At 53.6% G+C, this 23,933-nt stretch overlaps 8 protein-coding genes across 8 annotated transcripts; 5 read left to right on the top strand and 3 right to left on the bottom strand.

Moving 5' to 3' along the window:
* Positions 1-99: 99 nt before the first annotated feature.
* On the bottom strand, positions 100-2,619 carry GMORB2_5877 (S TKc; the record flags this gene model as incomplete). The annotated part of the gene is made up of 1 exon (XM_035467847.1): positions 100-2,619. One exon carries the CDS (start codon positions 2,617-2,619, stop codon positions 100-102), a length of 2,520 nt encoding a protein of 839 aa, XP_035322813.1.
* Positions 2,620-3,498: 879 nt separating this feature from the next.
* GMORB2_5876 (DNA cross-link repair 1A protein) lies at positions 3,499-6,015 on the top strand (the record flags this gene model as incomplete). Its single annotated transcript, XM_035467846.1, has 1 exon — positions 3,499-6,015. One exon carries the CDS (start codon positions 3,499-3,501, stop codon positions 6,013-6,015), a length of 2,517 nt encoding a protein of 838 aa, XP_035322812.1.
* A 286-nt stretch (positions 6,016-6,301) lies between these two features.
* Positions 6,302-6,851, bottom strand: GMORB2_5875 (U6 snRNA-associated Sm-like protein LSm2; the record flags this gene model as incomplete). The annotated part of the gene is made up of 4 exons (XM_035467845.1): positions 6,302-6,333; positions 6,402-6,504; positions 6,578-6,725; positions 6,838-6,851. 4 exons carry the CDS (start codon positions 6,849-6,851, stop codon positions 6,302-6,304), a joined length of 297 nt encoding a protein of 98 aa, XP_035322811.1.
* Positions 6,852-7,221: 370 nt separating this feature from the next.
* GMORB2_5874 (U3 small nucleolar RNA-associated protein 12) lies at positions 7,222-10,182 on the bottom strand (the record flags this gene model as incomplete). Its single annotated transcript, XM_035467844.1, has 2 exons — positions 7,222-10,084; positions 10,166-10,182. The coding sequence occupies 2 exons, from the start codon at positions 10,180-10,182 to the stop codon at positions 7,222-7,224; spliced, it is 2,880 nt and encodes a 959-aa protein (XP_035322810.1).
* A 323-nt stretch (positions 10,183-10,505) lies between these two features.
* On the top strand, positions 10,506-11,755 carry GMORB2_5873 (actin related protein 2/3 complex, subunit 2; the record flags this gene model as incomplete). The annotated part of the gene is made up of 5 exons (XM_035467843.1): positions 10,506-10,567; positions 10,636-10,880; positions 10,954-11,379; positions 11,455-11,604; positions 11,670-11,755. The coding sequence occupies 5 exons, from the start codon at positions 10,506-10,508 to the stop codon at positions 11,753-11,755; spliced, it is 969 nt and encodes a 322-aa protein (XP_035322809.1).
* Positions 11,756-13,410: 1,655 nt separating this feature from the next.
* Positions 13,411-16,232, top strand: GMORB2_5872 (uncharacterized protein; the record flags this gene model as incomplete). Its single annotated transcript, XM_035467842.1, has 2 exons — positions 13,411-13,659; positions 13,734-16,232. The coding sequence occupies 2 exons, from the start codon at positions 13,411-13,413 to the stop codon at positions 16,230-16,232; spliced, it is 2,748 nt and encodes a 915-aa protein (XP_035322808.1).
* A 93-nt stretch (positions 16,233-16,325) lies between these two features.
* On the top strand, positions 16,326-16,757 carry GMORB2_5871 (uncharacterized protein; the record flags this gene model as incomplete). Its single annotated transcript, XM_035467841.1, has 1 exon — positions 16,326-16,757. One exon carries the CDS (start codon positions 16,326-16,328, stop codon positions 16,755-16,757), a length of 432 nt encoding a protein of 143 aa, XP_035322807.1.
* Positions 16,758-18,275: 1,518 nt separating this feature from the next.
* On the top strand, positions 18,276-23,432 carry GMORB2_5870 (ubiquitin carboxyl-terminal hydrolase 4/11; the record flags this gene model as incomplete). Its single annotated transcript, XM_035467840.1, has 5 exons — positions 18,276-18,288; positions 18,465-19,052; positions 19,181-21,873; positions 21,951-22,668; positions 22,747-23,432. The coding sequence occupies 5 exons, from the start codon at positions 18,276-18,278 to the stop codon at positions 23,430-23,432; spliced, it is 4,698 nt and encodes a 1,565-aa protein (XP_035322806.1).
* Positions 23,433-23,933: the final 501 nt, after the last annotated feature.

The following is a 23,933-nucleotide window of genomic DNA, read 5'->3' as shown; positions in this document are numbered from 1 at the left end:
AAGGTATGTAGTACACAAAACAAGAAACATTTAGGCAAAAAAAAAAAGAGAACACCACAACACAATTTTCAAAAGACCAGAGTACCCAAATATCCTTTTCTAAAGCACACCCTCGACAGGTTCCAGCCTCATCGAGTTGCTAGTTCTCCTCTCGGCAGACATCCCGGAGAGATGGGTATTGACATAGCCGAGGTGTTCCCTCAGCGTCATGGCCATACGACGCAGCTCGTCCTTGACCTCGTGGCTCGATGCCTGGCCCTGCATAGCCTGGGGCGAGGGAGCGACGGGCAGTGGGGGAAGAGCCTTGCCACCACTCTGCCTGATGTGTTCATCTAGCTCGCGCTGGAGATCCTGCTGGGACACAGAGGGAGGGAAGTACTCGATATCCTGGGAGGCTGGTGCATTCGCGCTGGGCGTAGGGTCGTCCATATCTTCGGGGTCCATGCCAGCAAACTCGCTGAGAGAGTAGGGCCTTGCCGTGGCCGTAGAGACAGGCGAGGGCTCCTGAAGATTGGTGTTATCGACAGGAAGCTGGTCATCCGGGTATCCCCTTTCGCTGTTGCTGAGGGACAGCTCGGCCACCGCGTGGGAGAACTCGGAGTCATCTGAGACGAATATAGACGGCTCACGGTATGTCGAGGGCATGGCGTAGACCGAGGCGTGCTTCTCCAGCTCGAAGGGGTTGCCACCACCGAACTCGGATCCGCTGACGGAGCCGGCCTCGGAGTGTGATGTCGACGGGCGGGCGAAGGGTGCGGGCGGATCTGCCAAGCTCATATCTAGATCGATCAAACTGCCCATGGATGCGCGGAGGTCCATGTTTGGCGGCGCAGAGGGTGCCAGGTCGTTGAAAGTTGCAGACGGGGGGAGAGGCTCTGTCGGACGATGTACCAGTGTTGGTCGGCCATCATCCGGGGCCATTGGAAATTTGAAAGTTTCTATGCTTGGGGGCCCGTCTGAGTGAGGGAACCCGGCCAGGTCCGGATTCGCTGATGCCGGCATGGGTTGTGAGGGGAATGTCCAATCTTGTGTACGTCTATTGTCTCTCCCGTCTGCAGGGTCACTCAGTGGCGCGTTCTCCGGGCCACCGTAATCATTGTAGTCCAGTGAATCCCCAGACGTCATGGTATCAAAGTGGAAGTCGCCTGGTTCGGCACCGATTGCGTCAAACGAGGCGTCCAGGTCAATGAGTGATTCACGGACATCAGATGTCGGGGCCGAGTCGTCCCGGAGAGGTAGGTCCGAAGCTGGAGGAGGCAGCATCGGTCTCCCGTAGTAGGTTCGCGAGTTGTCTTCGTAACTCGTCATGGTGTTGGGGTCGAATAGCTTCTCAAGCGGCACTTTGACCGAGGGCAGATGCGGCGGCGGGCGTCTGCGTCCTTTTCCCTTTTGTCGTGGTCGAGCTGTCTCTTCGTAGGCATCTTCTTGAGCCAGGTCCACTTCCACATTGGTGCCGTAGACATCATAGACGTCCTGTGCATCGCCGTTGTTGAAGACTTGTTGGTCGAATGCCGCCGTGGTGCTAAAGTTCCACTCGTCATTCGGGAAAGGCATGGTACTTATATCTGCTGGCGCCTGTGCGCCTCCCAGGTTGAATAGCGATTTTCGAGCACCGCCTTGGGATTCCCAGAGCTTGAAGCCCCGTACCAGGTGAGACAGGGACGAGCTTGGGTAGGCCTCTTCTGTCTTGTATATGTAGCCGTGTCGCTGGATCATCGTAATTGGCGGTCTCTTGGCTGGGTCGTGCTGCATACAGTATGCAACGAGGTCCTTGAGTCCGGCAGAGTATTGGTCACCCTCTAGGCGAGGGGCGTGCTGCTTCAAATATGCCCCGAGTTTTGACAGGTCCATCCCAGCAGACACATTTGGAGGCATTCCCGACGCAATCTCGTAGACTAACGCACCATAGGCCCAAATGTCAACCTCAGTACCGTACGAGATGGTGGGATCGAAAAGTTCCGGAGCCATCCAGTGCGGTGTTCCGATCATGGTCGTACGCTTGTCAAACTTATTTTCGATAACACCGGCAACACCAAAGTCGCAGAGTTGCACGTTGCCCTCCTCAGTGACAAGAACATTGGCACACTTGATGTCTCGATGAATAACGCCCTGGTCGTGAACCCAATACAAGGCTTCGGCCACCTCACGCAGGATGGGTATTATCCATTTCTCCTGCAACCCACCGGGAGCAGTTGGACGCATGAGGGTAGAGACACTACCTCCAGCGCAGTACTCTGTAATTACCCACATGGACTGGCCGACAGGGAGAGCCTCAATAACGTGGTTGATGTTTTTGGCGCCGGACACTCGAAGAAGCTGCAGGGCATTGAGCTCCTTGAGCAGGTCGCTATATGTGTCGGACATGCCAGGGTTCATAGTATCGCTCTGATCAATATCGATTATCTTGACAGCCACAAGTTGCTTTGTCTGTAGTGACTTGGACTTGTAGACGCGACCGAAGCTGCCCTTTCCGATAAGCTCTGAGAGTTGATAAGGGGGCACCTCCTTGCCAGCCTTGTTGCACTGCTCGATGATACGCTTTTGCATCTTCTGAGCATCATCAAGGGCTTTTTGTTTAGTGGCTGACAGTTCGGGCCACCGTACTTGGAGTGACGCCATGGTGACAGATATGAGATGGAGACTGGTGAGTAGGTGGGATGAAAGATGAAGGGCAAGATTTCGAACAGTTGAGGAGGATTGGCAAGTAGAACGACCCAGCGTCACATCATGGAGAACCTGGCCTCGGGATATCTGTTTTTCATATCACAGGGCGTGTGTACAGGCTGAATGGAGGCCACCTGGGCCTGTTGAGGCGTCGATGTTAGGGTCGTGAGTGATACGAGATACACAAGGTGAAGTGAGGTTTCAGAGGCAAGGGGCACATATGAGAACTAAGGCCATGAAAGAAAGTACTGGGCGCCTTGGCGCTGTAGGTGCCCGGCGCTCAGGCCCATTGTTCCGTACAGCGCCCCAGGACCCTTCGAGTCAGTGTGTTGTAGGCGAGGTTTATCCGATGCAATTCAATGACAGCGAGGGAACATCCGTTATTTCGGGCCTTTGATCGCTTCCCGTACACGTAAAAAAGAAAAAAAGCGTCAAACGAGAAGTCTGCAAGACAGGTACCGGAAGTCTTGCTCATCTGGCATATTTAAGCGTACAAATGTCGAATGTAAAGGCTGTAAAAAGGCTTACCCCCGGGGTACGCTAAGAGAGTCAACTTGGTCACGTGATTTCGCGAAGCAGACGCGAGTCCCCAACTTGCACAAGTGCTAATAGCTAGTAATACGGAGTAATACGGACTTGACGGCTTTTGCCCCTCCTCCTTGGACTTGTTTTCTGGACCCTTTTCCCACGCCTACGGATCACACGTCACACTACAGACTAGGCCAGAACTGACCCTTGTCTCGGGCATATCGGCCCCATCATCATGTTCCTTGGCTATCTTCATTCGAGAACCGCCCAGCCCTTGAGCATCAACTAGTCGGTATTGCCTTCACCATGGCTCCGTCGACGAAATCCCGGCAATCAAAAACCCCAAAGAGGCAGACCACCCTTAGTGCCTCAAGTTTCAGCAGAGGGACTCCCAAACCCGTAAAGTCGACTCGACCCAACGCGAGTATTCTAAGCTTTTTCAAAAAGACGGACAAGCCAGACGATTCGCTGTTTATCGGTGCCGCCCCAGAGTCACTTACACATGACGACGAAGGCTTGTTCGGCTCAGACGATGAAGATCGGTTTAACGAAACGCTGTCATCAGTAAAAAGGAGGAGGATGAGCCACATTGGTCCGGAGACTAGCGAAGACGCATCCGCTATCGATACTACGCGTACATTGGTAGAACGATCCTCAACAGTTGAAGACGGCAAGACTGCCAAGGGCGCTGGAAAACGAAAGGTTCAGGGCCCCTTCGTCATGGATTCCGATAGCGAGGATGAGGATGACGGGGACTCCAACCCCAGTGTAGTCAATCCGGCTGCAAAGAAAGCAGAGAACCAGCGCTCAGGTGTGCCTGCCAACTCCAAAGCTAAAACCACCCCAGATCTGCCTCCAGTGCTGGCAGATGAATGTGTTGCCCAAGGAGAGCCCTTGACTATTCCGCCTGATAATTTTGAGGTGGATTTCGAGCTAGCCAAAATTGAAGATGACGATATCTATGCCTTCGAAGGAGAGGAGATGCGCCAGATGCGTTATATGAGAGAGCTGGCGCGTTTAGAAAGCCGAGACGTCGAGGCTGAGGACGGCTCTTCCGGCGAAGATTTTGCCGACGATCCCTTGAGTGACGACGGTATTGTCAACCATTGCTGCCCTATATGCCAAGGCAGCATTTTTGCCCTTTCACCAGATGAAGCAACGCGTCATGTCAACCTATGTATTGACGGTAACGCCCCGCCACTGGTGTCTCCCGAACAGGACCGGAAACCGGAGGTAAAGGAGATTTCTCTCAGGGACCTGCCTAAACCTGGACAGGCCAATCCTTTCGATGCAGCAGCTCCTTCTGAGCCCATTGGCAAGTCAGCCTTCTCCAAGATCATGTCCAGCAAGGCCGAGGCTTTGGCATGGTCTACGGCAGCCGCGGCCGAAAAGTCTAGCCGTGGCCGGTTTTCCTACCAAAGAACCTGCCCATTCTACAAAATTATTCCTGGTTTTTCAATCAGCGTCGATGCATTCCGTTATGGCGCAATTGAGGGTTGCCAGGCCTACTTCCTCAGTCACTTCCATAGTGACCACTACATCGGCCTGACAGCAAAATGGTCTCATGGACCCATATACTGCAGTAGGGTCACGGGAAGCCTGGTCCGCCAGCAGTTGAAGACAGCGGAGAAATGGGTCGTCGAGCTTGACTTCGAGAAGCCGTACGATATCCCGGGCACCGATGGTGCCACTGTCACCATGATACCGGCAAATCATTGTCCTGGTAGCTCGCTTTTTCTCTTCTTGAAGGTTTTTAAAAACAGCACTAGCAGTTACACCAAGCGCATCTTGCATTGTGGGGACTTCCGCGCGTGTCCGAGCCATGTCGAGCATCCCTCCCTGAAGCCAGATATCATGGACCCGGTCAGTGGCAAGATGACCCAACAAAAGATTGACATCTGCTACCTCGACACCACCTATCTGAGTCCACGATATTCTTTCCCACCTCAGGGGGATGTCATCCAAGCTTGTGCTCAGCTATGTGCTTCCATGTCTGCTGATCCGAATGGTCATGATGTGACACCAGGCAAATCGAACGGGACGCATGCTGTGAGCAAATACTTTCAAAAGGGCGAGGCCAATAGTGTGGCAAGCGCTCCAGTAGGGAAGCCGTCCAAAAATCGTCTTCTCGTCGTCTGTGGCACCTATTCAATCGGCAAGGAGCGGATGTGTGTCGCAATTGCCCAGGCCTTGGATACCAAGATATTCGCATCGCCAAGCAAGATCAAAATATGCAAGCAACTCGGGATCCCTGAGCTGACCGAACGCCTGACGTCGAATCCTGTCGAGGCACAGGTCCACTTGCAGATGATTATGGAGATCCGCGCCGATACGCTACAGGAGTACCTGAATTCCTACAAGGCTCACTTCAGTCACATCGTAGGTTTCCGTCCCAGCGGCTGGAGCTTCCGAGCCCCCAACGCCAAGTTTGTCCCGGCGAACATGCCGCCAAGTACCATATCCACGCAGAAACTTCTCCACGATAAGGCATGGCGGACAAGATTCAGCTCCGAGGACCTTGTTGCACAGCGCGGGAGCACCAAAGAGGCCAGGTGCTTTGGTGTCCCTTACTCAGAGCACAGTAGCTTCCGCGAGCTCGCCATGTTTATCATGGCCCTCAGGATCGAGAAGGTTGTGCCGACAGTCAATGTGGGCAGCGAGCAGTCGAGATCCAGGATGAAGGCGTGGAATGACAGGTGGATAGCTGAAAGGAGAAAGCATGGTCTAGTTCGGCCCTTGGTCGAGGGCCGGGATGCCAAACCACCTGATGAGGATCTCTGGGGCGGTGGAATGCCTGGCAGCGGAGGCTGCGCTTGGTGGTGATATTTTACGGCACCAGGCCTGTATATTACAATCATGAAGCGTGATATCTAGCTATAGGAGTCATACATCGGGAGTTTTCTTTTTGGATACATCAGATCGCATAGGATCTCTAGCTTTCCGGGCCGAATAGAACAAAAGACTGTAGCTCGCACCGCGCCCATATCACGGATATGAAAGGGATCATGGTAATCATCCGCACCAAGACGCCAACTCCGTATTTCATATCTTCTTTTACTTGCTTTTGTTCCGTTCTTTTCAATCATAAAGTTCCATAGAGATATCCTTCTCATTTCGCCTTTGCCTGCTGAGTAGCAGCCTCTGTAGAGTTGGTCAGTGAAGGGTCCTGGGGGTGACGATGGGAAGTCTAGTGGGCAGTAGAGACTCACCTCTCCTGGTCGCATCCTCAAGAAGCTGCGTGTCTACCGACCCCGAAGGAAGGTGGACATAGCGCACCACAGAGCCACGGATGAAGACATTCTTGACAGAGCTCTGATCAAAAATCGTCAGTAATGGTCCCCAAAAAAAAAGACCTCGGGTGAAGCAGATTGAGAGCGAAACATACGAGATGGGGGTACTTGAGTTCCTCGACAACCGAGATATCATCGAGCTTGATGTTAAGGTACTGGTCCACGCTCTTGAGGGTACCGCGAAGCTGAATGTCGTTCTTAAGCTCTACGGTGACCTCGTGGTCGATGAGCGTCTTGAAGAAGCTATGGATCCAGTCAGCAGGTGATGCAGGCAATAGGCCAAAGCCAACGGTGTCTTGCATGTTCAAAGGGTCGCGGTGGGCTATTCATGATGCAGCTTTGGTTGAGTCTTTACCTGAAGAAGAGCATGGCTGAGAGCGAGTGCTGTCGCGATATGGTCTGGATTCCCCCTGTTACACACGTAAGGTATTCTCACTTATTCGATGCCTACAGTCGTAATACGTCGTTGTGTGATGTCGCCAAGGCGTTGGAATGATTTTAAGTGACATTTAGAGCGAAGAGGCGTGCCCTGCGGTCAAAGGCCCAGCGTTTTAGTCACGTGATTTAGTACAAAGAAGCGTGTCATTGATTTCTTCGACAACAAACAAAATGACAGCAATGTTTGTGAACTTTTACAAAACGAGGTACATTTGAGACAACGATGTTTTCGATATTCGAGCTAATTTTCAATGTATGCAACGAAGCCTTTTTCCCCATCCAAAACACCCCCAGTTGGAACTTAAGCAACATGGACAAAGGCACGCTTCTTGGTGATCTTGTCGACATTCTGCTCCTCCCAGTTCTCATCTACATAATCCTTGACGTTGTTGTCCTTAATCTGCGAGCCGACAACCTTGAGAGCTGCTATGTTGACACCCATCTCGTCCTTCTGGCGCTTGAGGGCGGCACGGAGGTTGAGCCTGATGCCGTCGAGCATGGCCTTCATGGTGCGGCTGGCCACAATTTGCCTATGGTGGGTCTTGAGCATGAAGAACAGGATACGGCAGGTGAGGGGCATGTTCATGGAACGCATGGCGAAGATGTTGAGGAATGTGAAGAGCATGGGTACCGTGGCGAAAGGTAGGACGAGGAGGGCGTCGTGCAGGGATGACGCCTTGATGCGTTGCAGGACTGAGAGGACGTGCTCCTCGGCGCTGATGTTGCCGAGCGCCAGGAACACGGGGTTCCTCTGCGGATAAGGGGCATTGGTCATAGTGGCCTTGGCCTCCTTGTACTCCTTCATCAAGGCCAGATCCGACATGCCCAGCTCCAGCGCTTCGGTTATGCGCTCGCCCGCCATGAGCGTCTCCGTCGTCTGTTTGCCCGCAGCACCAATCTCTTCATTGTCGTCGCCAGCTCCATCATCCTTCTCAAGAGACGTCGTCAATGTGCTCTCATACAGCTCCTCGATCTCCTTTTCCCGTTCTTCCTCGAGGAATATTTGCTCGTCGCTCTCCTCCCATACGCGGATGCTCCTGTCGTGGCCCGCACTGACCAAGAAGTTGCCGATGCGACTGATGACGATGGACCATACCTCACCGTGGTGCCCGTCGAGCCTCTGGATCTGTTCGAACTTATCTGCGTCCCAGTAGCGGATGGTGCGATCCTTACTGCTGCTGAAAAAGTGGTGACCATTGCCCTCAGAGTTGTGCGGCACAAAGCCAACCTGCAGGATACTGTCCTGGTGACCGAACAGAGCCTTGTGGCAATCTCCGAAGTCGAGACCCCAGATTCTGATGTTCTTGTCAGCCGAGCTCGTCACAATCAGTTTGCTGTCAAACGATATGTCCATGCTCAGCACTGGCAGCTTGTGCCCGTACAGGTTGAGGAAGAGTTTGAGGGTATCGACAAAGAAAACCTTGACAGTGTTGTCCAGGAGTGCCACGGCAAGGAGCCTGGAGTCTGGCGAGAACCTGAGACTTAAAATGTCGTCGGAAACTTTAAGGATTTTCGACTGCACGAGCTTCAGCTTGGGTGTCGTCCTCTTAGTTCCCAGAACCTCTTCCTGCACAACCTTGAAATTCCAGAACTTTGCAGTTTTGTCGGCACTTCCTGAAACCATTGAGCGGCCATCAGGGTGGATACCTAGAGACCAGATAGCGCCCTCGTGAGCCTCGATATTATCAAGAAGAGTAGCCGACGCAACATCAAAGAGCTGCAGCTCTCCGCTCTTAGTGCCAACCACGACCACTTTGTCGCCCGGAAGGAATGCACAGCAGAGCGAATATCCGCAGTCAAACGTTCTGATGCAGTTTTGAGTCTTGATGTTCCAGATCTTGAGCGTGCCGTTAGAAGCCGACGCAAGCATCCTGTCGTCAGAGCTCAGTGACATGGCCCTGATGTCTGTTCGGTGACCAGGAATCTCCACCGAGAGTGCCCTGCTGTAATCAGGCACGTCTTCCTTGCTTTTGCGGTCGATCTTCTCTTTTGTTGGCACGTTGTAGTATTCCACCTGGTTGTTGGTGGTACCGACGACAAGGTGCAGATCCTTGTGGCCACCCAGCTGCGCCCAGGCGGCGGAACGAGCCTTCCCGCCTGTGCGCACTGTCACGTAGAGCGCCATGGTATCGCTGATATCCGCCTTGGATATATCGTCAACGTCATCTTCCTCGGCCATCTCGACGTCCTGTTGCTTCTCCTGCTTTTGCTTCTCACGTCTGCGTCTCCTCTTGCGTGCCAAGGTCTTCTTGATTTCTGTGTCCGTCTTGATTCTCCATATCTCCACGGCCTTTTCAGGTCCGTGAACGAGAAAGTAGTCGCGACGGGGATGGAAAATAACCTCTGTCGCACGATCTTTTCCTTGACGGTGTAGTGTTCCTCGGCCCACGAGGAAGTGCCTGGTAGCAACCTCGACCTGATGCGTGCTCGATGCAAGCCGGTCGGCATCCAGAGCCCACACCTTCATTTCTCCGTCGTTTCCTGCGGTGATGCAGCCGCCTAGGTCGGGGGTCACGCCAAGAGCCCAGCATTCGCCATTGGTCTGTGATATGTGTGTCTCGATGCAATGTTTTGAGGAAAGATCCCAGAGCTTGAGCAGCGAATCCTTGCCCGTCGTGAGAAGGAAGCCGTCGTTGATCACCTCACCACCCACCACTGCCTGCTCACCATCCTCGCCGTCAACCCTGGGTTCGGGTTCCACAAACGACAGGCCGGTCACCTGGTCCTTGTGACCACGCAGCTTGTACTGGCCAACCTCGGCGACCAAGTCCCAGACGATAATGTCGGTGTCCTTTGAGCCTGAGGCTAGACGCACTCCAGCCTTGTCAAAGGCGAGAACAGTTACGGCAGACTTGTGTCCGTTGAAATTGACGAGAACAGTGGCAATCTTGCTATCCCACAGGCGAATGCTGCCATCTTCGTACCCGACGGCGAAGAAATCCGGGTCCGCCTTGCTCTGCGCAATGGCTGTAACCGGGGCCTTGCATCGATCATCTCTCCATCGGCTAAGGAGTTCGCCTTTTTTTATATCCCAGCATAGAACTTCTTCGTTGGCTGCAACGACGGCTTGTCCTGAGCCAGCTCCATTGCGCTCCTTGGATTGCCAGACAAGGTTCGAGGTGGCCGAGGCGACGACACCGAAGGATTTGGCGTGCTCGTATTTGCTGCAATGTCATGTTAATGATATTGCTTTTTTTTGTAAACATAATATGGCAGCCTGGGGATATGCGTTTCAGATTACTCACAGATATGACTTGACCATGGTTTCTCACTGGCGATTGACTTGGCCATAAGATCGACGGCGTATGTAGAAAGAATCGCCTTGACAAGCCTCGAGGCTGCAAAAAGCCACTAGCAGGTGGGATTTTTTTTTCCTCAATTTATCGATAAGCAATCACTAGCGTGAGCGAAACGGGGCGTTGGCCACCAGCACAGCCACCTTTGTCGGGAAGCTTCAGCTTCGGTCACGTGCAGGAGCTCGACCGGTTGACTGACGTCTCCTCCAATTCAGGCCCCACCTCCATCGTCGGCCAGCTCCATGACGACCAAGAGACATTGGGAGCTCGAGGTACTGCCGCCGCCAACATGCTCCTTCTCGACTACCAGAACGTTCTCATTCAGAACGTTCTGACAGAAAGATTTGCCATGTAACAACATCCGTCCCGTCCATAATCCTGAGACAGCGAGGCGAACGATAGCTAATGGCGAGATACAGAGATGCCCCTCCCACGACGATTGATCAGACCGTGTCCGATTTCGACGGCGTGATCTTCCACATTTCGACCCCGGAGACCAAGACCAAGATTCACATCTCTATTCAGATACGATGCTTTAAGGACCTTGTCCAGTACGGTGCTCAGGAGGTACTCGAAAGGGAGTACGGACCATTCGTTGGCCCGACGGAGCCCGGCTATGACTTCTCTGTCGTGGTCGACCTGGAGAACCTGCCGGAGACGAAGGGTAAGAACACTCTACATTGCAGACGATATGCATTTTCGACCGCTGAAGCGGTATGGCTGACAGTCGTGTCCAGAGGAACGCGACGCGTTGGCCCTGAAATTTGCCCTCCTGAAACGCAACGCCATGGCAGCCCCGTTCGAGCAGGCCTACCAGGAGTACTACAAACTCAAGGAGGAAGCGTCCAAGTTTACGTCCGAAGATGCACCCCAGGGTGTTCGCGAGGGAGGAACTGTCAAGGCCATTCACTACCGTGAGGAAGAGTCCTTCTACGTCAAGGCCAGCCACGACCGAGTTACTGTCATTTTCAGCACAATCTTCCGAGAGGAAACGGACAGAGTTTTTGGAAAGGTCTTCATTCAGGAATTCGTAGACGCTCGCCGGCGAGCTATCCAGAACGCGCCCCAGGTGCTCTTTAGAAACGACCCGCCTCTAGAGTTAGAGGGCATCCCTGGAGTGCGAAACACTGGCGGCTCGGATCAGGTTGGATACGTCACCTTTGGTAAGAAAGCAGACTTCCATGATATGCAGCGATGTATCATACGCTGTCACGATACGCTGACATCTTTTTTTATAGTCCTCTTCCCCCGACACCTGACTCCGCAGCGTATGGAGGAGGTCATCTCCCATATCCAGACATTCCGAGACTACTTCCACTACCACATCAAGGCTTCCAAGGCTTACATCCACTCCCGCATGCGCAAGCGTACTGCTGATTTCCTGCAAGGTTTGTCTAACCCTGCGCCACACCTTAAGAGGGGCCGAATCTTGCATGCTGACTGTATGACATAGTGTTGCGCCGCGCCCGTCCGGAGAACGAGGAGAAGGAGAGGAAGACGGCCAGTGGCAGGACCTTCAAGGTCCAACAGGGGAACTAAGGTTGCATTGCATAGTGCATCGGATTTGCGTCTGCCCATAGCATGCACGACGATGTCGACTGCATGCATGGGCGATGCTACAACTGATTATGGAGCGTACAAAACATATGTGAGGAGAGAATGAACTACCTTTTTTCTGCCCCGGCCGAAAAGCAGTCAACCGTGCCATGTTCTAAAACTATGGACCCTTCGCGACCATGATGGCCATGGAGACGAGAGCTGACGCATCGGTGAACACGAAGGCATTGTCTCGCCTGCAAGTGTGTTGGCGATTGTTGAGTAAATAGGCCATGGCGTATATGGACATGGTGTATATGTGGATCAGAGACTTCCTCCTGTGTGCTGTACTACGAGGACTGGATTGATCGTGCTACTTGTTCTACTGCTAACTTGTAGTGCTTCCAGTTTACTACTCTCTCCCATCTGCTAGTAAGGGCCGGCGAGAGGCCGCTGTACTGGGCCGGTCGTTCGTACATCCTGTTTACACAAACAAGCAAGTACTCACACCTGCTGGGCATTTCCCAACAGTTCCTGGATACCTGCTTGATAACCGTACGTCGCATTTACGGAGCAAAGCAATAGCTACCCGAGCCACTTAGCACTTAATAGCAGAGTGCTACTATTATGTGGCACTAAGAACTAATGTACAGCTACGCATTATGTCGCTGGCGACGCAAGTGCGGTGTGTGCGCAGGCAGGCAGGCAAGCCGCCAGATGGCATTGATGGTACACTCGACTTACTTGTACGCGTGCATCATACGAAAGAAAAAGATGCGTCAGCCTTCTCGCACATTGCTGTCATATCAGTATTATTAGTAAAGGTAGTCTACTCCTCGATGATCGATGGTCTTTCAATGTCGTCTGGTCTGCCCTGGTTCACGCCATCAAGGTGCTGGCCCTGTTGCCCTGTTAGGCCGTTTACCCCCGTTCCCCTCCCTCTCCCCACGACCAACCACCTGGGGAGCTCATCCCAGAAGTTCCCCACTATCGGCGCACTCACCGCACACCCAACGCAGTGGGCGGAAGCAAAGAAGCCCTACAGAATGGTGCTGGTTGGCTACAGCAGTACGAGTGGTCATAGTGCACTTAATGAGTAAATACTGCCCCTGCTAGTTTAGGCAGTGTCTGGGTCGTTTGCCCCGGGAGGGTGCCAGCACGACAATCCTCTAGTCGCCTGTAGTGTGTGATCTGTAGGCGTACTTGTAATACAGTGCGTACGTGCCCCCCCAACCCTTGTACGACGTATTACTTATCGTCTACCAGGACCAGTATTACGCCGGAATACAGCACACCGCCAGCACGACATCTCATCGCACTACACAAATCCCGAGTACGACATACATTGATCCCCATTACCACGAATGTGGTAACACCTGCAAAGCCTGGCCATCATCCGCCGTTACCTCTTTTCCTGCAGGTCAGGGTCACCGGTCCCGCTCAATCATCATTGCTCCAAGCCGCCAGCGGTGACTCGATATCTGGCTAGTACTGTTTCTATTAGTAGGGCTCTATCTGGCCCCTACACCTGTTCGTGCGCTCTTGCTCCTTCTGCTTCCACCGCCACCTCGCCTCTTGCTGCAGACCGCGGCCACGTTCTATCATCTCTCTCAGTCACCAAGTTGTCTGCATCTGCTACGCACGCCCCAGGAAAGAAGATGCCGCCCTCTGAGCTCCTGGCGTCGGCTGGTGGTTCGTCTGTCGGCCGGGCCATACTGCTCACCAGCAACTTGGAGAAGCCTGACCTCGATAACCGCGACTATCGCGTCATCCGTCTCTCCAATGAACTCGAGGCCCTCATTGTTCACGATCCCGAGACGGACAAGGCCAGTGCCGCCTTGGATGTCAATGTTGGCAATTTCAGCGACGAGGAAGGCATGCCTGGCATGGCCCACGCCGTAGAACACGTAGGCACCCTCCAACCTGGTCCTTTCCCATTCGTATCACTATTTCCACACCTCTGACGCGCATCCTCTCTCAGCTCCTCTTTATGGGTACCAAAAAGTTCCCCGTGGAGAATGAGTACGGCTCATACCTGTCCGCCAACTCGGGTAGCTCCAATGCCTTCACTGCATCCACCTCTACCAATTACTACTTTGAGGTGGCTGCCAAGCCCGCCGATGATCAGCCCCCTACCGAGGAGAACCCATCTCCTCTGAAGGGCGCCATTGATCGCTTCTCCCAGTTCTTTATTGAGCCGCTTTTCCTCCCAAGTACCCTGGACAGGGAGCTTAGGGCCGTGGATTCTGAGAACAAGAAGAACCTTCAGAATGACACCTGGAGGCTTCACCAGCTGGAGAAAGCACTGGCGAACCCCAAGCACCCTTACTGTCACTTTTCAACAGGAAACTTCGAGGTCCTCAAGACCGATCCTGAATCCAAGGGCATCAACGTGAGGGACAAGTTTATCGAGTTCCACAGCAAGCACTATTCATCTAACCGGATGAAGCTCGTCGTCCTCGGTCGTGAGTCGCTCGATGTCCTTCAAAAATGGGTTGAAGAGTTCTTTTCCGACATTGTCAACAAGAACCTCCCCCAAAACAGGTGGGAAGACGAACCTGTGTTCCGCGAGAGCGACCTTGGTACTCAGTGCTTTGCAAAGCCCGTCATGGATTCGCGTGAGCTTAACCTCATCTTCCCTCTCATCGATGAGGAGAACCTCCACGAATCACAGCCAAGCCGGTACCTTAGCCACCTCATTGGCCACGAGGGTCCCGGTAGCATCATGGCATACATCAAGAACAAAGGCTGGGCCAATAGCCTTTCTGCTGGCGCTTACCCTGTCTGCCCCGGAAGTCGTAGCCTGTTTGGCATTTCGATTCGCTTGACGGAAGAGGGATTGAAGCATTACATTGAAATTGTCAAGGTCATTTTCCAGTACCTGGCGCTCCTGCACGAATCCCCCCCTCAGAAGTGGATCTTTGAGGAACAAAAGGGCATGGCCGATGTCGACTTCAAATTCAAGCAAAAGACCCCAGCCAGCCGTTTCACAAGCAAGACTAGCTCTGTCATGCAGAAACCCATTCCGCGAGAGTGGCTGCTCAGTGGCCAGAGCCGCCTGAGGACGTTTGACCCCGAGGGGATTAGGAAGGCCCTCCAGGAACTCCGGCCTAGAAACATGAAGATAGGCATTGTCTCCCAGAAGTTCCCTGGTAACTGGGACAAGAGAGAGAAATGGTACGGCACAGAGTATCGATACGAGAAGGTGCCGGCTGATGACATGGCCGCGTTTGAAGAAGCCCTAAACACACCGGCAGACAAGCGTCCCCCCGAACTGCACCTCCCGCACCGCAACAACTTCATCCCCAGCGAGCTTGAGGTGGAGAAGAAGGAGGTTCCTCAGCCTGCCATCGAGCCCCGGCTGCTTCGCAACGATTCCATGGCAAAGACATGGTGGAAGAAGGACGATACGTTCTGGGTTCCCCGGGCTAATGTTGTTGTCAGCCTGAAGAGCCCCATCATCTATGCGTCCGCTGAAAACACAGTCAAGGCCAGGCTCTACACGGAGCTTGTCAGAGATGCTCTAGAAGAGTACGCCTACGATGCTGAGCTGGCGGGTATCCAGTACACCGTCAGCCTCAGTTCCCGGGGGCTCGTCCTGGATCTCTCGGGCTACAATGACAAGCTCCCTGTCCTTCTCCAGCAGGTGGCTTCCACTATGCGTGATCTCGACATCAAGGAGGACCGGTTCGAGGTCATCAAGGAGCGGGCTGTCCGTGCCTTCAACAACTGGCAGCTCAATTCGGCCTACCAGCAAGTTGGAGATTACCTCAACTGTCTGTTTTCGGAACGGGACTATCTCGTGGAGGAGCTTGCCGCTGAACTTCCGAACATCACCTGCAAGTCCATCCGCCTCTTTCAGGAACAGGTTCTCTCGCAGATGTTCATTGAGACATACGTCCACGGAAACTTACACAAGGAGGATGCTCTCAAGGTGACGAATGTACTCGAGTCTACGTTCAAACCAAGGACGCTGCCACTATCTCAGCTGCCAATCGTCAGGTCCCTACTTCTTCCTGCGGGCTCCAACTTTGTTTACAACAAGACGCTGAAGGACCCGGCCAACGTCAACCACTGCGTTGAGACCTGGTTGTACATTGGGGACAAGGCCGACCGCGTGCTCCGTGCCAAGACTCTTCTTCTCGATCAGATTGCTCACGAGCCGGCATTTGACCAGCTGAGGACTAAGGAGCAGCTTGGATATATCGTCTTCACTAGCCTCCGGACCTTTTCGACCACGTGTGGCTTCCGTCTGTTGATCCAGAGCGAGCGTACTCCGGAATACCTTGATTCGCGCATCGAGGCGTTCCTGGTACAGCTAGGCGGTATCATCGACAAGATGAGTGACTCGGACTTTGAGGGCCACAAGCGAAGTCTTATCCTCAAACGTCTTGAGAAGCCTAAGAATCTCGACCAGGAGTCTACGAGGCATTGGACGCAGATCTCCGGGGAGTACTACGACTTTGAGATTGGTAAGTGATATGGGTTCGAGTTGATGTGGTACATGGTCAACTAATGATGATGAACAGCACAACACGATGTAGCACACATCAAACAGTTGTCCAAGTCCGACATGCAGGAATTCTACAAAGCTTACATCTGCCCGTCGTCACCTACCCGGGCGAAGATGTCGATCCACCTCCACGCGCAAGCGGCCAGCGAGCTCGACAAGAAGATCACAGAGCTCTTGGCCCGATCCAGCCTGGAAGATGTGCCGTCCGAGCAGCGCCAGAACCTGGGTCTCCTCAAGAAGTACCTCATAGAAGTAGCCAAGCTTCCCGAGGACAAGGCGGCGTCCATTATCGCCGAAGCCAAGGAATTTGGCCTCAAGGCCGCTGCGTCTGACCCCGATACCGGCAAGGCCCCCAACGGAACGTCAGTCAGCAAGAACCAGCCGACAGAAATTAAGGACATTCGACGCTTCAAGTCTGGGCTCCTGGCCAGCTCTGGCGCGCGTCCCGTCAAGGATCTGAGCGAGTACGAGGACATTGACCCGAAGCTGTAAAATGTTGCATTTGCGACACAGTTGAGGGGAGACTAGACGCAGGTGCACACACATCTCAAAGTGGTCCATCTATAGAGAGGAAAGAGAGAGGGACTCAAGAGTGTAGACTACTAGATGGTTCGATCAGTCGAGGTAGGCTGGAGTAACGAGTGTATCAGTTGTGGGTTCGTTTAGGCGCAGCAGAGGGAGGCAAAAACAGGACCACTCACATCTTTTCTTTTTTGCTGTACGTATTACTACTCACGTAGTGCACAAGTAGAAAATTACTATGTTTCGGCCGACATCTTTGTCTAGTATTAGGACGACTGTCTAATTATCAGCACTGGGTGGTTTGTTGGCGAAATACTATACATGAGTATACACGCTAGTATGATAACCATGCAGTATTTCCCCTGGGATTACAGTACTATCTACTAGTAATAGTACTCATAGTCGTAATCCATGGTACAGTGGGTGAGTGATGCCCACTCATGGTAAGAAGGACGGATAGAGGGGCCTGATATCTGAGCCCTGATGGAGGGGGTCGGTGCACTGGACACCTCCAGTGAAGAGGCCCAGGCAGGTGTCTAGCCAGTCATCAATGGGTAATATCGACTTGTTCCATGGACAGCTAAATAATACACCCCACTGTAGATCCGGTAGGCCGCCACCCGTTCTATGGAGGCCACTGTACGAATTGAAAAGGCGCTTATATGTATGCTTTAGTATTGCCAGTATTGCCAGGGCCTGGTGCCGTGGACTACTAGCATCATGTATGTATGTGAAGGTTGGCTGCAGCAAACCCGTCCCAGATACTGGGAAAGAATTAAGAAAAAAAAGAAAAGAAGGAGGAATAGGATGGAACAAATGGGCAGAGAGAGAGAGAGAGAGAGAGAGAAGAGTTATGAGTCGTGGTAAGGTTTCTCCCGGCAACGTCACTCCCTGTCGTTTGAAGGATGATGACGCCAGGACAGGCTTGCCTGATTCAGCCACTACAAAGGAATAAGAAACTCACCTCTACTCTTTCACAACACTGCATATATAGAGGATTCGTGGTAATGATTGTCATCATCATCGTCACCACCTTATTCGCTTCATCACCTGCTCACCGTCACATCAGTTTGCAAAGGGCCCACTGCCACGAGCCGAACACACTTGACCTCAGCTTCACCTTGGCGGGACGGACACTGCAGCCGCCGCCACCTTCTCCCACTGCCAAAATCTTGTCACCTGTACGAGTAAACAAGAGCAACAACCCGTCGTATACTCCCAGTCAGAGGAGAAGGGAAGGAGAAGAGTAGCGGATGGAAAAGAAGAAGAGAAAGCCGATGGGCGATAGTAATCCTGCACTGTCCAGCTGGCCGACTTGTTAGCGGCCTCTTTCCGCGGCCCGTCTATCTATTTTTTTTTTTCTTTGCCCTTTGTCGCTCTCCACCCCCGCCCCCTCCATACCGTCAAGTCGGTGGAGACAGGCTGCAGCAAGAGTTTGATCTCGACACAAAAGACACCCTTGCGTGTGTGTGGTTGTGCACACAAGTAATGACAATTCCTGGTCTCTCCGACTAGTGACATTACTTCTTTCGTCGCTGTCCTCCTCATAGACGACAGCTTCGTCCAACAAGAAAACCCCAACCACCCGGTTTGTCATCGTCTTGAGCTGCCAATAGAGGCAGCTCGCCTTCAAGACGTCTTCCTCCAAGAAGAGACGTGTCTCTTCTCATCCTTTAGCACGAGAACAGAGCCGCAGCCCGTCACCGTCGCCGGACACCGCCCTCGTCTCTTACGAACCCGACGACAACGACAGCCCAGCCTTCTCTTTCTCTGGGACCGGTGCCGAAGACAGCCCACTACCGCCATCCTACGATCTAGGGCCGGAACCCCAACAGCAGTCGGCATCGAGTCTTCCGCAGAGACTTCAGCCGAGCAACGGCGGCGTCGGTATATCTCCAACCTCCCTCGTCTCGACCGACTACTACGCCGCCTCGTCCGCCGCCTCCTCACCCTGTACCTCCGTCTACGCCGACCTGTCCCTGGGCAGCGACCGAGGAGGAAACGAGACTGGACCCTTTCTGGACACCGACACCAAGTCCAGAGGCCAGTCTCCATACACAATCCCCAAGAGAGCCATTATGAACGACGATGCGAACCTCCCCCACCGTTCGTCATCCCCGCTCAAGCGTCGCGCATCAAGCATGGAACCCGAAGGTGACGTGCCCAACAGCACATCCTCTTCCTCCGACATCAGGGCGAACAGCGGCCTGCCCCGCGCTATGAGTGTCGATACGCCCGACTATACCGCCGATCAAAATGAGAACAGTGAGTTGTTGCCAAGCCAACTATCTTCTCTCGCTTTTAGAGAGAGGAAGGAATGAGGAAAAGAACTGGAGGTGGGATATATAAATATGCATGAAAGGGACCGCTTTCTGACTTACCGGATATCACAGGATCGCCACCTCCGATGCATGAACAAGTCAAAATAATCGAGACACTTCTCCAAGCCTCTAAGGAGGCACCTCTCAAGGAAGGAGAGACAGCATACCTGGTATCCCGGAGCTGGGTCGACAAGGCACTCGCCCTACGCTCCGATGACCCAAAGAGAGCTAAGACGGATGATACCGACGTCAAATCTTTGGGCCCCGTTGACAATTCGGACATAATTCAAGATGTCATCAAGGATTCCAGCGGCATTGAATTCGTTCGCCTAAAGCCGGGGCTTGGCCTCGAGTCCTTTGAGCTCTTCCCCCAAGATGCGTGGAACTTGGTGGTTGACTGGTATGGCATCAAGGATGACCAGAAACCCATCGTGCGGAACGCTATAAATGAGGCTCCTGATGCCCAGTCAGCACCCGAAATCATCTACGAACTGCATCCTCCCATCTTCCGTATCCACAGGCTGTGGTCTGAGATCAGCCCCCTACCGATTGAGCAGTCGCTCAAGGCCAACAACCCTGGTCCTGTTATTCTCGTACGGAGCCGCAAGAGTCATGCCCACACCTTTCTTAGGGATGCCAAGACCCTGGCCGGCATCCCACTCGATCGCAAGATCAGGCTGCACTCCATTGCTTCGACACACACTCTGGGTGACCATACCTCACAATCCTCAGCCCTGACACCCCCTGATTCGCCTCAGCGGGAAGGCCAGGTTGGATCACAGGGCTCCTGGTCTTGCCTGCTTGTCGATGTGCCTAGTTTCTCTCAGGTCCGTGACCTGAGAATGCAAGTTGACATGGCCGACACGACAATCAACCCCAAGTACAATGGAAAGTCCTCCATCCAGCTGCAAGGCCTTGTCACGGATCAAACGCTCATACTGGACGAAGCCATCGAGGGCTGGTGGGTCAGCACTTACACCGGCCAGCACCTGCCCAAGGCAGCCAAGAGCCTCACGATTAAGGGAACTACATCGACTCTATCATCCAAGACAAACAGCGCTCGCAGCAGCCCGGCGCCCCTGGGCCCCGTCACCCGTGGAAGGGGACAACGCAAGAGCGTCGGCAAGAGCTTGGGCTCTGTGGGCTTGCACAACCTGGGCAACACATGCTACATGAACTCGGCCCTGCAGTGCGTTCGTAGTGTCGAGGAGCTCACCAAGTACTTCCTCACCGACGCGTACCTGACCGAGATCAATAAGACGAATCCTCTAGGGTATCACGGCAAGGTCGCCCTCGCCTACGCTAGTCTGCTGAAAGAGATCTATGATGCGGGCCGTGGATCTGTCAGTCCTCGTGACTTCAAGACGACAGTCGGTCGGTGCCGGAGCACATTCCAGGGCTGGGGTCAGCAAGACTCGCAGGAGTTCCTTGGCTTCCTCCTCGACGGCCTCCAAGAAGACCTGAGCCGTATCAAGAAGAAGCCGTACATTGAGAAGCCCGACTCCACGGATGACATGATCAACGACCCCGAAGCCATTCGTCGGATGGCAGAGGAAGTGTGGGATATCACGAGAAAGCGAGACGACTCAGTCATTGCCGACCTTTTCACTGGCATGTACAAGTCGACCCTCAAATGCCCCGAATGCGGCAAGATAAGCATCACCTTTGATCCATTCAACAACCTCACTCTGCCACTCCCCATCGAGGACATGTGGGTCAAGGCCGTTCGGTTCTTCCCACTCAACGATGTGCCCGTGAGGATCGAAGTTGAGCTCCCTAAGCACAGTTCCATCGAGACCCTGAAGCAGTTCATGTCGACACGCACTGGCGTCCCGGCTAATCGTCTGATGGGTGCTGAGGAGTTCAAAGATAAGTTCTTCAAGATCTACGACGATCACCAGGATATCTCTGAGGAGATCCAGTCCTCTGACATCCCTACAATCCATGAACTGGAAGCAATACCAACCAACTGGCCACCAAAGGGCAAGCTCAAAAAGCGATCTATGCTAGACATCGGTACACCTCCTGACCCCTCCACCTGGGAAGACCCGGCATACGAACGCATGGTGGTTCCTGTCTTTCACCGCCGTCCCCATGCCACTGGACGCTCCGAGGGAGCGTCTCCTCCGCACTTTGTCATCCTTAGCAGAGAGGAGGCCTCTGACTACGACCGTATCCAGCGAAAGGTGCTGGCCAAGGTTGCCACGTTTTCGACCTGGAAGACGCTCCAGAAGGAGTGCGAGGAAGGGGGAAGCAACCAAAACACAGAATCCGATAGCGGAGTGACCACTGCTTCCGACGTCGATTCCCCGGGAGAGAGCAACTTCGCCGCGCACTCGGTCCAGGGAGAGGAAGACATGGTGGACGTCACGATGAAGGACGCGAGTGAGCGTCTGCCTCACAAGCCTGGGATCCTGAGGCGTTTCAACACGAAGCGCCCTGCCTTCCTCAAGCCTGATAGCTTCCTGGCCCCCGAACTTCAGAACCTATTTGAACTTAGCTACTTCTACGACGGCCCGGAGAGTTCAGTACCGACTGGATGGTCTCAGATCGAGCCGTCGAGGACCTTTCCCAAGGTCGCAGACCGCATACCGCAGCAGCTCCAGGCTGAGGAAGACCAAGGAAGCCCGACTAGTATCGAGAGCTCAGACAATGGAGGATCCGGAAACGAGGAGGACAGTAACGAAGGTTCTCCCAAGATCGAGTCACCTGAAACACGTATGGCAGATGAATCGAGCGAGGAAGCTGACGTCGGGCCTAGCCGCGTAAGTGAATAACATGCCTTGGATAAGGACAAAGAGGTTATGAGTGATACTGGGACCACGCTGACAGCCGGACACAGTTCGCCCGTCGCCCCAACCCCAAGTTCAAAGGAAAGAAGAAGTTCAACAAGACCTACGGCAAGGCCAACAAGAGGCGTGAGAAGCAGATGCGTAAGGAAGCGCACCGTACTGCTGTCAGGCCGCAGCCCCGACCGCAGCCCGAGGCCCGAGCCGACGGCGGCCCTCTCATCCGTCTTGGGGAGGGGCTCGTCGTCGATTGGAACGAGGAGGCCTGGGAGACGATATTTGGTGGCTCACCCTACGGTGGCGAGTCTGGAAGTAAAACTTTTATCGAGCCAGAGGTCCTCACCGACCCGGCCCTCAAGATCACCCAGAGGCGTCGGCAGACACGACGCTCCCGCGGCATCACCCTCGATGAGTGCTTAGATGAGTTTGAGAGGGCCGAGGTGCTTTCAGAGCAGGACATGTGGTACTGCCCACGCTGCAAGGAGCACCGCCGGGCCAGCAAGAAGTTTGATCTGTGGAAGACTCCGGACATCTTGGTGGCGCACCTCAAACGTTTCAGCAGCTCTGGCTACCGCCGCGACAAGCTAGATATCCTAGTCGACTTCCCCATTGAGGGGCTGGACCTCACTTCGCGAGTGATCGAGAAAGAAGACGGACGTAACGAGATATACGATCTCATTGCGGTGGACGACCACTACGGGGGGCTCGGCGGAGGTCACTACACGGCGTACGCCCGTAACTTTATGGACGGCCGATGGTACAACTACAACGGTGTGTGGCTCTGACCTCTTTAAGTAATCGTTTGCTACTAGTTTCCACCATGTACAGTTACTGACTTGTACGTTGTAGACTCGTCAGTCAGCCACGTGTCGGACCCGACATCTGTGGTATCGAGCGCCGCGTACCTTCTGTTCTACCGGAGGAGGTCGAGCGGTGCCCTAGGTGGTGCTCGCTTCCAGGAGATTTTTGACCAATTTGACAACCCAGATGAAGGTGGCGAGGAATCTTCGACCGAGGCGGGAAACGACCAGCCTTCGTCGGACGACAGCTACGGGCGCGTATCTAGGCCAAGCTTAATCAAAGGAAGCAGCGTCAACACGCGTCGACTGGACGGATCGGACGACGAGGATGGAGGGCCCTTTGGCGGCAGCGGACAGAGCATAGTGCGTCGCAGCGTCGAGATGGACGACGAGTACCAGTCCCTAGGACCCAACCCGGTGAGCCAAGGGTGGAGCTTCGGCGACACGGACAACGGCACGATAGACAACACGTCAGATCTGGCTAGCGATACGGTCCAGGTCAGCTCTGAGGATGACCAGAACGTGTTTGGTGACGAGGACGTTGAGATGAACTCTGCCGTGGCGGACGGCGACTCAGACGCCGAGACGACCTACAAGGCGTCATCGCCCAACGTGCACGCGGCCGGCACAGACATCATTTCGGTCTCCGCCAAGTCGGGTGTTGCAGCAGACGCGGACTCGGAGGAAGTGGCTGAAATTCATGTCGAGAGCGGCGATAAAGAATCCAGCTCGTAGGTTCGAATTCAAACTTGTTACATTGGTTACATCTATTCGCATAGTTTCGAAGACTGGGACAAAAAAAAAAAAAAGAGGAACAAGAAAGACAAGTATGAGTGATGAGCTTACTGCAACGAAGACGTGTCTACTTTTTTCCCTCCTTGCTCTCTTCTTTCCTTTCCTTTCCTTTTTATTTGTTGAGTATGGATTGGTATGGTTGAGGTTGAGAAGACTACGGGACGTGGGAGGGCAAGTTTACACGAAGCTAAAGAAAAAAAAGAAAAGATGGGCAGAAAGAGAGAGTATCCCAAAGACATAGAGATGGCTTGCTCGCGCTCGCACGCATGCAGCAGTGGGCGGGAGGCACTTGGATGCATGAAGTATACGAAAGAGAAGGAGAAAGGAAGACGTTGCGTATTGAAATACAGATGGTACGCATACAAGACAGGGCATCTGACGTGAAAGTGATGTATTATTACTTTGCCTGGAAATTATGGGACTGAAATCTCTTATTTTCAT

The sequence above is a fragment of the Geosmithia morbida genome (assembly GCF_012550715.1).
Source record: "Geosmithia morbida isolate 1262 chromosome Unknown scaffold_4, whole genome shotgun sequence".
In the NCBI taxonomy this organism is placed as follows: Eukaryota; Fungi; Ascomycota; class Sordariomycetes; order Hypocreales; family Bionectriaceae; genus Geosmithia; species Geosmithia morbida.
This window is presented reverse-complemented; position numbering and strand designations above follow the sequence as displayed.